General features: G+C 39.2%; 2 protein-coding genes across 4 annotated transcripts in view; both read right to left on the reverse strand.

Annotated features, from left to right (window-relative positions):
- LOC140941231 (uncharacterized) overlaps positions 1 to 12,870 on the reverse strand; it is a 67,210-nt gene that overhangs the window by 5,203 nt on the left and 49,137 nt on the right. Inside the window, exons 2-3 of one of the 3 annotated variants that reach the window (XM_073390209.1) lie at positions 3,535 to 3,592; positions 2,533 to 3,413 (exon numbers count right to left, since the gene is read on the reverse strand). In XM_073390209.1, the coding sequence (XP_073246310.1) occupies positions 2,533 to 3,372 (840 nt within the window). In that variant the 5' untranslated portion in view covers positions 3,373 to 3,413; positions 3,535 to 3,592. Of the gene's footprint in view, positions 1 to 2,532; positions 3,414 to 3,530; positions 3,615 to 12,870 lie in introns of those variants that run through there. The other 2 variants (XM_073390208.1, XM_073390210.1) reach the window with 2 other exon arrangements.
- LOC140942081 (uncharacterized) lies at positions 9,778 to 11,778 on the reverse strand. The gene is made up of 3 exons (XM_073391061.1): positions 11,761 to 11,778; positions 9,962 to 11,432; positions 9,778 to 9,830 (listed from the first exon to the last, which is right to left on the reverse strand). Exons 1-3 carry the CDS (start codon positions 11,776 to 11,778, stop codon positions 9,778 to 9,780), a joined length of 1,542 nt encoding a protein of 513 aa, XP_073247162.1.

Below are 12,870 nucleotides of genomic sequence, written 5' to 3' on the forward strand. Positions count from 1 at the left end.
AAATTACTTACAAACTGAAGATAATCCACAATGATTATCACATAAAAAAGAAAAACAGTAAAACAAAAATAAATTAATAAGGTCAGTTTTTCATCAATTGCTCTTATATCAACCTGAAATTCAGAAACTGTGAGTAGCAGCAATACTTATGGAATGTTATTGTGTTTCAAAATCAGGCATAAAAAAATCTAAATCACCAACAACAGCAGTGAATAGTTTGTGGTCTCGCTTGTGGTTTACCGTATGTCGTGAACTTTATATGTGATTGTTTAAAGTGATCATGGTTTTTGGTTCACACAGTATTAATGAAATTAAGATTATCTTGTAATATGTAAGGAGGACATTAGACCCAATACAAAAATACCATAACAAAAATTGGGAAATACTAAAATACCATGTTGAAAACTGGCAAAATATCGATACTGTATTTATGACTGGTCACACATACTTAAAGTTGCATCTATCATGTGTAATGACCTTCTGTATTGTTTCTGGTGCACAAAGGTACATGTACATCAATTTTTGGACTTTTTTGCAACTTACAGTGTACTTAATGATGAAGTTTGAACCCTAACAAATGAATCGTAAAAATCTTAATTATGATAACCAGTAATTTTATGAGTATTTACATAGACATTACTTACCACATCCACTATCTGCAGGTTCCATACCATAGGTGAGACAGATAGAAAAAAAAACAGATCACATAACATCACTGCTATGTAGGTAAAACAGTTTGCAGGGGTTACATATTGTAGTTACTTTATAGCTCATACTATCAAGGCTGTGTTCTGAGAAAGATGTTAAGGAGCCCAGTGCTCTAAACCCGTAAAATCCAGCGTGCTCAACAAAGGATTTCTATAAAACTACTAAGATTTTCTAGTCCTTAGTCATCAGGGGCCACCAGGGGTTGCTAGAGCACAGCCTTGACTACTCATTTTTATAATTTGGACTTTAATTATGGCACAAAATATGAACCTGTCATTTATTGAGGGACCATTGTGATCAAAATTATACAATGTACAATGCAAAATGATTAACAGTTACTGTGTAACGAAAAGGATTTTCATTCTAAAATTTTGTCACTGTGCATCTGGTCACACGAGCACTATATGAGTTTCTCTTCCTCTTAAACAAGAACTGTCTTTGAAAAGCATATTACTGGTATTTTTCTTTTCATTAATATCACATTTATTTCAACTCATTTACTTTATCTGTGGAAGAAGACAGGGGGGCAGACGCCTGGGAGAATAGGAGGGGGGGTATGTGAGGTGGGAAAAGAAAAGGAGGGAGGTGAGAGTTCTAAAAGGTTGAGAAATGGGAGAAATACGAAGAGAGTATGCAACAATGCTTAATTGAAAAGGGGCCAGAAGCGGGGAATGAAAGGTATGGGAGGTGGAGGGTTTGGATTCCCCCCCACCCCCTGGATTGTTAGTAATCACAAGCAAGGTAAAAATATATTGCAAAACTTACTGGCTGTAAAAATGAGTGAGCCCAACCACGTTCAGGTATGAAAGAAAAAGCAAAACAGTTAGGGTAAGACATACCTAGCAGAAGACAGTAAATATCAAATGTACAATAAATTATTACAAACCTTTAGGAAGGACATGAACATGCAATATGTTGGGAAGAAGGGTAAACTATTTTTCTCTAAGTAAACAAGAAGTCTGTCTTGCAGCTGGACTGTATTGAAAAATGCCCATTGCATGTTATTTGGGTTGGGAAATGAAAAACCTCTTAATAAATATATGAATAACACGAATTGCATTGTTACCAAAATGTTTTCACAACAATGAGAAAATAACAGTTACTTGGATATTGTACTTCACTGTGTAAAAATAAATAATACTTTTCTGCTGTTGCTGCTACAGTTATACAACTGTAGGTCGTAGTGGTACAGAAATAACATCTCCAAGAATTACCGGTGCCAAAAAATTATTATTATTGCTAACAATATTGATCCACGCCCTCGATCTTTGGCTTCGAAGGGTAGGCGTTACTGGTAAATAAAAAAGATTGGCCACTTGTTAATTGCATACAACTTGAAGAGTAGTTAAGAGTGAAAGATGTAAGTGCATCCTTTCGGAAAGAAGGAAAGGCAGCAATTCTGAAGAGGGAACAAGGGCTCCAAACCTGTGTATCCTAGGAGACAAAATTCCACCCCTATCATGAAGTAGAATAATACAATGGCAGCTGTCAGTTTTTACTGGAGAGAGAGAGACAGACAGACAAGCATATTAATTGCACTTTTTGTGCCTCTCTGGTCCCTGGACCAAAGCAGGTGACATTTACATAAAATAAGGAAACCCTGTTATTGCAACCAACAAAGAGCCATGAGAATTATGTCGTTATAGTTTTCTTTTTTATGTTTACGTGGAAGGGAAATGAGATGAGTCTAAGTCACGCTGTACGAAAAGTTGGATTACCCTTCAGGGTAGCATGGATAGGCAGGTGACCCTTCTACCCTAACCTACCCTGGATTACTTTTCCCCATATATACAGGACCTTAGGTGTCTTTAGGCTTCGACCTACCCCTTTGTGCCACCTGCAAGAGTCACCATGGTTGCGATGCTCACTAAAAAGTTTATTGCAATTGTCACATAGCATTGTAGTGGTGCTCCTCACTGGGGCACTATGAACCACTCTGCTGTATGAAGCATTATCCTTATCTGTGAGTTCAGGAGAACGTTTTTCTCTAGCGGGACTTCGGGTCGTTGCTCTTGAAATTTCATTTCTAGAGATGGTATTCCAAATTCTCGTTCGATCCAAGTCACGTTCGTCGAGCTCTATTTTGAGGCTTTCTTCCTGCAATTTCAAACGATGTTCTTTTACACGCGTGTTCATTTCGCGTCTGTTTTGCATTATCATATGCAGGTTATTTCTTATCATGCATTTTTGAACGATTTGATGCATTCGTAGATTAATATACTTTGTTCTGAATCCGCATCCTTCACATTGGACAAATCTAAAGTCGCACTGTTCGAGGTGTAAAGAGAGATCTCTTCGCCGAACTTTCTTTCTGCAACCAATATTGATGCAAAGTGTAAAGGATAATAGGCAGTGATTAGTGAAATGATCATCAAGACCTCCAAGCAACAGCACAGTTTCACAGCCCTTTGGACAATTGATTTTCAAGTTATCATAACGTTTTTTCCATTCAGTGTCAATCTTGCCCTCGATGTGATGGAGACGTAGATCTTTTCTGCACACAGGACAAACGGGCGATCTTCGTCTCATTCTTTTCTTGTAGCACTTTATACACAGCATGTGCAGACATGACAAAACAGCGGGTTGAAGAAAAACATCGTGACAATGAGAGCAGATAAATTCACTCGGTATTCTTCCGTCAAAGTGCTCCTGTTTGATTCCCATATCAGCAAAAAACTAAGCCACTGACCACAAAACAGGAACAGCTGAAAGCGGAACGAAATTCGTGACTTAGTGACACAATGTTTGTGGTAATTTACCGTTCATAAGGTGATGTTTATTGAATAATTGCCACATAATCTCACAAGGAATTTATCGCATACCTACCGTGCCTTTTGTTGTGATAATAGATCATTGTCATTTGTCTTTGTGATTTGCATTCGGTAAATCGTAAACCTTGCTTCCGCAGTTGAGGAATATTCAAAATGAGAAAGGAGCAGATAAAAACAGCTGAAAACAATTCTTCTAGATAGAATTGGCGTGAATCTACCGATTTTCGTGATGATGAAAAGAAACGACAAGTGAATGGAAAACTTGGTCACGTGGTACAAGTGCGATCTCTCTGATGATTAACCTGAGATCAGGCTTTTTTTGTGTGTGTTTTGCTTTAGCTTCTTTGCTTCTTTGGCCCGAGAGAGAAGAAAAAATAACGCCCTCCTCCCGAAAGAAGATTACAGAGATAAAGGGAAAGGGCATGATCGCAGGCTAGTGTCTCATAGGGGGGCTTAACAAGAATTTGGGTCAAAATTCGTTGAACGCCATCTTGGGTTTTAAGTTGTTCGTTGCACGGATCCTCTTTGTTTACCCAAATCATTTAGGATAAAAACTCGTACTTTTGGACAGTCTCAAGCTTTCTCAGCTTATCGCTTCCTTGTTTTTTGACAACTTACAGAGATACATTGAGGGAAACAGCTGAAGACCTTACAACTGAGAGAGTTGCAACACTGCTCCCCGGGCACTGCTCATTTCAGTTTCTCGTCGCTACGCCAGTGTCCACTACAAGGGTGAAAACTAGTTATGATACGTCCGATCTCCGATACTGCCAGAACGGCTGATCCCTATACTAGAGTTCTCTAAAAGTCAAAAATGCTCAATACGGTCAGAGATTTCCTATCCTTATGCCCTCTATAACAGTAGTGATCTTTATCTGAAAGAGCCCGTCCATTGATTTAAAATAGGGACCTTTAGCATCACGTTTTTCATGGGAAACTGCAAACCGCAAACCGCAAAATGTCACGTGACCACGGCCTTGCGGTCACGTTTGCAGTTTGCAGTTCACGTTTGAACCGCAGGAAGGGCTTCCAGCGGTAAGTGATTTACGGCAAGGTTTTTTGCCACAAAAAAATGTACAGCCTCGCGTTTAAAGGTATGAACTAGCTTTTTATATCCGTTTGCGATGTGTTTGTTGGATTTTTGATCTCGAATCAATGAATTATTGCAGAGTTTTGGACGATTAAAGTGATGCACTTCGACTTGATGAAAACAACATGGCGGCCGTCAACAATTAACGCGTAGTTCAAATCAATTTTATATTGGTTTCTGCCGTACGAACAAAGGAAAGTATTCTGTTCCAATCCAGTGTTAAATTTTTTATTTCTATCTTGTTCAGTTACTGAATTCATATCTTAACTCAGTCTCTGTTTAGTTCCTATTTTTAACGTATCACTCCGCGAATTTCATTTTATTTTGCTTATTTCTTTGAGACTGGGGAGCCCAGGCTTCATAAAGCCTTCTGGTTTCTTCTGGGCTCCCTTGCAACCTTACAATTCCTATTTGTATTCTTGTATTGTATTATATTTTGCCTAAATAAAAATGAACTGAACTGAACGCTTTGCTAAAGTGTGAAATCTCGGCAACGCGAAACTGCAAACGCGTAACTGCGGTTTGTGGTTTGCGGTTTGCGGTTTACCTCATGCTAAAGGTCTCTAATAACTAAGATAGTACGCGCGCTCTGATTGGCCGAGAGGAGTGTTTGCATGAGAGTATGTAAACCAGGGCCCAGTTGTTCGAAGGCCGATTAGCGCTTAACCCGGGGTTAAATTTAACCCAGGTTTCTTTTTCTTGTGTTCAAAAGCATTTTCTCGGATAAGTTTCTCTGTTGTTTTTAGAGCTTCCAATCATCAACTTGTAGACAAAAAGAATTAAAAAGTGAAATGCTTTTTAAGGTTTCAAATCCGAATTAAAATCTCGCACTAACCCTGGGTTAGAGCGGTTTTCACTTGACTGTCGAAAGGGATTGGTTTTGGTTTTGGTTTTGGTTTTACTACGCCCTTTGGTTGGCTAGTGTATTTACTTTGGTTTTGGTTTTACGACAGTCAAGTGAAAACCGCTCTATCTTAACCCTGCTTTGAACAACTCGGCCCAGGGCGGATCCGCCCTGATGTAGACATGGTTGTGGCGTCAAGTTGTTTGGCTTTTCGCGCTAATCACGCAAACACGAATTTGAAAAAGTTTTCGAGTTCAAAACTCGACAAGTTTACTTTATTTACCCATTCCTTCGTCGGCTGAAACATGGAAACTCGTTACAAAGAAGGTGAGTCAATTTTCTTCGCTAAGTTGACATTTTAAGCGAGAAAAATCCGTATTTTGCAAAGCATCTTTTTGCAAAACAAGAACTGATTACGCGTTCAAGACTTCGTGGACAAGATTTTACGACTGCTAAGACTTTCTCTTTTAATCAGTGCCATACAAAGAGTTTTGCGTTTTTTTTTCTCGGGAAAGTTATTGTATAAAAGCAACAGAAAACTCTTTTCCTGTGTTTGCATAGCCTGATATAAACACTCGAGGCGTTGGGAGAATTCTCGACGGTTATGCAAACCCTCGACTTCGTCTCGGGTTTGCATAACTGTCTCGAATTCTCCCAACTCCTCTCGTGTTAATATCAGGCTATGCAAACACGGAAAACGTTTTCTATTGCTTAAATAACTCACTCCTTATTACTCATTTAACGCAGCAAAAAAAGAACGGCTGTGCTGTAAAAAAGTTGTTTACAGGCGCGGATCTAGGATAAATACCGATCGATTTCCTAAACGAGCGCTGAAGGCGCAAGGTTCCAGAGGGGTCCGGAGACGGGCTCTCCCAGGAAATGTTCCCCTTTCCTGGATCTCCTAGCCATTCAGACAGGATACTGGCCAGATTCCAACCCTGAAAGTGTTTTTATTATCAAAAATATATTTGTTATGAAAAATGTGACCGATTTCCGTAAAACGGTGGAAACCGGTGTGGATCCGCGCCTGGTTTATACATAGGTCAGTGTTTAAATGGCTTGCTTCTATGTACTCACCCGCAACCCTTTAATTTGAACTTGCACTAACAGCCTGAAAAAGAACTGACCTCCTGCTTTACAAGGACGCCGTGTGAAAAAACAACCTTACTCTGGGAAATTGTGGCAACGACTACTTGATTGTTAGTGACGATGGCTGCCTTAAATGATCCGATAAACTGTTCCACAATACCGCTCCGCTACTGATAACTGAATCTCTTTTTGAAGGTTTCAGTACAGGGAAGTGGTACTGCCAGTTTGTTTACCGTATTTCTTGATTTATATCCTTGGGGGAAGGGGGGGGGAACTCTGCATATGAAAGGGGTGGGGATGCTCGTCGGAAATTTTGAATTAAACCCCTAAAGGAGACCGATCTGGGCGTGGCCCAAGCTTTTTTTGACCCGTAAAAGAGACCATGTTAAAACACAGACAATATAATATTTTTATATTTTTTCACGTGCGACCCTAAACAAGACTTTCACGGCTAAATATGATGGCGTTTTGCCCAGAACACCTTAAGTGAGACCAAAATCCGAAATTAACACCCCTAAGCGGGACGACGAGCATCCCCACCCCTTTCATATGCGGAGTACACCCCCCGGGATTTATATGGCCTTCAGTCCATACGATAAAAAAAATTTGAGCTGAATTCTGAATACAGCAGAGCCTTATACTAAGACCCTTATAGAATATATAACTTGACCTTGAAGTGAGGCTGTACAGGAGCGCGATAAATAGTGAATAGGATTTCACGAGAAAACGGAGTTTCTGACGCGGTTAATTGCAATAATGTCAGAAGCAACCTTTTTAGACATCATCCTAGCTATATGGTCATCCATTTACACCAAGGGATTTAGAAACCAGGACCTGCATGTTTAACCGGAGCGTCATTGATGGGGTACACCACTCGTGACAAATTACCCGACTTACAGCCGTTTACTACACAGGATTGTGGACGACTACTATAATGGTATGACGGACCTGAACCAGTCTCCTTCGGGGCCGGTTATACCGTATCAGTCAAGTTTAGATCATAGTAGTAAGGTATGGTCAACCGTATGAAAAGCCTTTTTGAGGTCCGGAATCAATATTTTTCAATGACCATGAAATTCAGTATCCGGGTAGTTAGTTAGTCAATTGTGGCCCCGAAAAAAATTGAAGGGAAAAAACTACGAATTTTAAAGAAAATGCTTTTTTCGTGAAAAGGACTCTTAAACGCTGACAAACGTCAACAAATAGCTAAAGCTCTAATTTCTATATGTTTGCATTGCACGAAATCGTGCAAGGCCCTAAAGCTTTTTACTGACTTGCAAGGACCCATATGTTATGAAGATCCCCAAAATAAAGGGATAAATCTCATAGTCTATTAGATATAATCGTGTAAAGTTTGCTTATCATTTTCACATAAATTATGACCTAAATTTGCAAACCGCTGAATTTCTCGAATTGGGTCTTTGCGATTTTGGTGAAACTCTGTTCAACGCAAGGCACTAATGCGCACTATATGTAGCCTAGAGATTTTCACGAAAAAATGCCGGCAACAGCAGAATTTCGACTCAGACCTGAAAGAGGCGTGGCACTATAACCACGTGACATTTACTCCGATCGCCAAAAATTTTATGCTGTATTGTAGATTGATCTATATGTTATCCATGCTATATGTTGGACTTACAATCAAAGTAAAGGTGGGGATACCAGAAAGCTTCAAAGTAGGATGGTACCCCCCCCCCCCCATAATAACCGGGTCGAGTCAGCTTAAATGGCTACATTCTTTGTCCCTAGTTTGGATCGTAATCCTTTGGATAGTGAATTTTGCAGGAATATTATGGAATCTGTTAAAGGCCAGAAATCGCAGCTCGTTATGAAAAAGAAGCCTATTAACACAGACATCATAAGGAGGTATTTTAGATATTCATAACAAGGAAGACTCTAATTTAAAGAATCTTCGCATCGCTGCGTTATGCTCTTTAGCTTTTGCAGGATTTTTTCGTTAATAATAATAATGATCTTTATTGAGGAAACTTTTTCATAAAAGATATGGTTTTCAAAAAGGACCTCAAAACTAGATATATATTATAAAAACAAAAAAAGCTATAAAATTGCAAAGGGATTAAAAAGATACAAAAAATGCATAAAAAATTAAAAATAAGTATAAGTAAAAATTAAACGTAAGTAGCTATATCAAAAACTTAAAAACATTACGTTTAAAACTATTTACATTCCTTGAGTCTTTGATCGTCTGACTGAGGGAGTTAAAATCGGAAACGGCATGATATTGTGTTCTTTGCTTCCCCCAATTTCTTTTGACACGTGGTAATCTAAAATTGCCTTTGTTACGTGTATTATGCCTATGAAGTACGTCTTGTCTAATCAAGTCCATATCGTGATTAATTAGGCCATTGATGCATTTGTATACGTGTACACACCTTCTTTGAAATCGCCTTTTCTCTAGAGGCAGCCACTTGAGAACGGCTAATGCCTCAGTGGAGGATGAGTACAATGGTCTATTTAAAATAACTTTAGCGGCCTTATTTTGCAAAACTTGCAAACTAGACATAAGGGTAATATTATGTTTATCGCCCCATACTAGATCAGCATATTCAAAAAGGGGCATAACAAGACTTTTATAGAAAAGTAGACGCGCCCTGAAAGGCAATAAATGCTTTATACGCTTGAGAAGCCCAAGCCTCTGATTGATTTTCCCAGTTAGGTGTTCAATATGATCAGTCCATGTGAAATCCGAAGATATATGTATACCGAGGTATTTAAAGCTGCGAACATTACTTATACTATGATCTAAAATTGAAACAGTCAAATCTACTTTGCTTTCGCGTTTCCTATTACTACCGATGAGCATGCATTTAGTTTTGTCCAAATTTAAAGTCAGTTTGTGATCATGAAGCCATTTCGCCACACCCAGTAGATCGTTATTTAACTTATCACTCAACTCCTTTGAGGATGTACCATAGCAATAAATTACAGTGTCGTCTGCATAAAGTGACGCGTTGCAGGAGTTAAGCACATTTGGCAAGTTATTTATGTAAATCACAAACAACAGAGGCCCTAGAATGCTACCCTGTGGCACCCCATGCGTGACTGGAAGTTCCTCAGATAACTCATTTCCACATGATGTGCGCTGTTGTCTACCAATTAAGTAAGAACGGAACCAATGAAGAGCTGTTTCAGAAAGGCCGATCTCGGATAGCTTGCATAACATTATTTGATGGTCTACCGTGTCAAATGCCTTGGTTAGATCGATGAACACGGCCCCGCAAAGCTTTCCTTGTTCCATGTTTAAGAGCACTTCATCAGCAAATGAGGTCAAAGCTGTTGTAGTTGAGAAACCCTTCCGGAAACCAAACTGCTTGTTGGACAATAGATTATTGGTAATCAAGTAATGATACAACTGCAAGTGTACCGCTCTCTCCAAAATCTTGCTTAGTGTAGGGAGGATTGAGATGGGGCGGTAGTTGGAAACGTTGGTCCTGTCACCTGACTTGAACAATGCCGTGATTTTCGCGCATTTCCACAATTTGGGAAATTGACTAGTGCGAATTGAAAGATTCAAAAGTTTAACAACAGATGGTGCAATTGTGTGAGCTGAGATTTTAAGAAGTCTCGCGCTAATTTTGTCAAGACCAATCGCTTTGTTTGCTTTCAATGACAAAAGCTGCTCAAGCACAAATGATTGATCCAATTCAGTCAACTCGAACTGGAAAAGCGGGTGTTTTGAAATGGAATTTAAATTCAAGACGGAAGTCTGTATTCTACTTGCTAGAATTCGGCCAATGGAAGCAAAGAAGCTATTCATTGAAGAAGCAATGGATTGGGATGTTATATGCTGAACACCATCAGAGATAATACACTGAATACTCTCTGAAGATGAGTTCCGATTGCATGCTTCGTTCACTGCTTTCCACACCTTATCTGAGTCACCCTTGGCTTCCTCGATCATGTCACAGTAATATTTAGACTTGGCAGTTCGTACTAAGCCATTAACCTTGTTCCTAAGCTTTGCATACATTGACCAAAGACGCGCCGAGTTCGATTTTCGCGCCTTTCTATGCGCCCAGTCACGTTCTTTCATAGAATCACTTATCTGACTGTTCATCCATGGAAGAGGTATTCCCTTGACACGCCTTCTTTTTACTGGTGCGTGTTGATCAGCAACCTCCGAAAACATTTTATTCCACGTAAACAAGGCATCGTCGACGTTGTCCTCGTTTTCAACAATATGCCAGGGAATATTCCTAAGATCATCATTAAATAAAATCGGATTAAAATTCTTATAGGAGCGATACTCGAGTATTCTCGGTTTAGCCTTTGTTGTAATTCCAGCTTTAATTATGCAAAATACCAGAAAATGGTCGCTAAGCGGTACCGGAACAACACCAGATTTGACAATGCGGTGTTCATTATTAGCAAAAACCAAGTCGATCATTGTCCGCGAGGTGTCAGTTATGCGCGTCGGTTCTTTTATTAACTGAGTGAAGTTGTAGGCCCGCGAAAAATTAAGAAGTTCTTGTTTATCTCTTTTTGGCAATTTAGAACTCACCATCATGTCTGCGTTTAAATCGCCTAGAATTACCACATCCGATTTTTCCAGATCCACAGATGACATACTCTCATGTAGCGAAGAAATAAAGGTCTGAAAGTCAGAATCCGGTGCTCTATAAGCGCAGCAGACGAGTGTTGGCTTGCATTTGTCTCTAATCAACTCAATCCATAGACATTCCTGACGGCCAGTATTAATATCATTCCGCAGGCGAAAAGCCAAACCTTCTCTCACATAGATAGCTACACCACCATATCCCTCTTTAATGCCAGTGCGATCCTGACGAACGCACACGAAACCAGGAAGATTAATTTCTGTGTCGCAAATATTCCCATCCAACCATGTCTCGGATAGAGTTAGAATGTCCACTGTTTTACTGTCGATTCCCTCAAGGCGCAAAGAGTCGGTCTTGTGTACGAGACTTCGTATGTTTAAGTGAGTATTATTCAATGATGTATTATTCAATGTCGTTTCTAAGCATATTGAATTTCACAGAGATTATATAAGAATCTTTGTACCTCGAAGTAAGAAAGATGTTTATAGGGAAGAGAATTACGTCTTTATTAGCGCACCCAGGTCTAAGTACTATCCCGTTGGTGTCTTACAAAGGTACTTAGATTTACTGGTATTCACTTATATAGTTCTCTCCCTTTAATTAGACGGCATATTTTTCTAGCTATACTCTGAGGAGTGGAAAGATTTCTTATACTACTTGCAGGGATATCGCAAGGGATACCTTAAGATCCGGTCGCATTATATCTGCGGTACGTAATAGAAGTAACTCGATTCTAGAAAGACTTCTTAAAATATATGGTAGATGGAAATCTGACTCTGCCAAGGATATGTATGATGAAAAAAGCCTTGAAAACTTGTAACAAGTAACTAAGTATTTAGGTTTGTAATGTATTATCGAGCGTATATTATTAAAGAATTATGAAGCATCGACATTCTGTGATAAACGCTTAATACCCTCACACAAAGTAAGACTATGAGTATCAAGGCACTTCTCTTAAGAATCTGCTAATTGGACGATAAAAATGTGTCGGTTGTAAGTAAGGCTTTCTACTGGGAGTCCATAACGCGAGTTTCCCGGCACTGTCTCTAAATTGTAGAGGGGGACTTCTACAGACTTTAGGATTACGTGAAGAGAGGTGACACAACCAGAGTTTGGCAGTTGACGATGGTTTTAATCTTTCCGTTGAAGTTACAAGCTCCTCTTAGCTATCTCAGATCTCAAGGCGTAACTGTGAAGCTACTCACAAGAGGTTCTATTTATATTGAACGATTAAGCTAATTAATAATTGATTTTTTACAGTTTTACATGGCATTCATATGCAAGGAAAAGGTGTTAGTAAGTGTCAGAGTTTAGAGAACAAAAGGAACTGAAATTGAGTTGATTCCCACTACGCGTGGAAGAAATTTGCAAAACTAGAAATATCTCTCTACCCAAATTCCTTTACAGGGAACCAAAACGATAGTTTGAAAGAAACTAAATTTTCCTAAGATTGTGTCGAAAAATATTCTAGTTTGAAGTCAGAAAAGTAAATGAGATTTGGCTAAAACTCGATCGTTCAACAGAGAACAAAGAACTCGAAAGGTGTTAGGACGCGTGGCCTTAGGTTAGATTTTAATGAGATAGGAAATCTGATTATGATTCAAGTTTGGAAGCGAAAGTGAGAACCAACTCCAGGTCTAAGTAAACGAACTTCGTTAACAGGAAACGCTTGTTTTCCTATTCCACAGCTGAATACATCTACCTATTTCTATCTTTTGATCTGGTTTCTGTGTTTCTTACATAAGCTTGAAGAGGTGTTTCTCAACCTCAGTTAAACCTTTAGTTGTGAAA

The sequence above is a fragment of the Porites lutea genome, chromosome 6 (assembly GCF_958299795.1).
Source record: "Porites lutea chromosome 6, jaPorLute2.1, whole genome shotgun sequence".
NCBI classification, from domain to species: Eukaryota; Metazoa; Cnidaria; class Anthozoa; order Scleractinia; family Poritidae; genus Porites; species Porites lutea.

What these genes read in the sequence shown, in the direction of transcription:
- LOC140942081 (XM_073391061.1), bottom strand. An exon ending in CACGGCATTGTTCAAGTCAG is followed by an intron (nt 9,831 to 9,961) that starts GTGACAGGACCA and finishes TCCAACAAGCAG; the next exon opens with TTTGGTTTCCGGAAGGGTTT.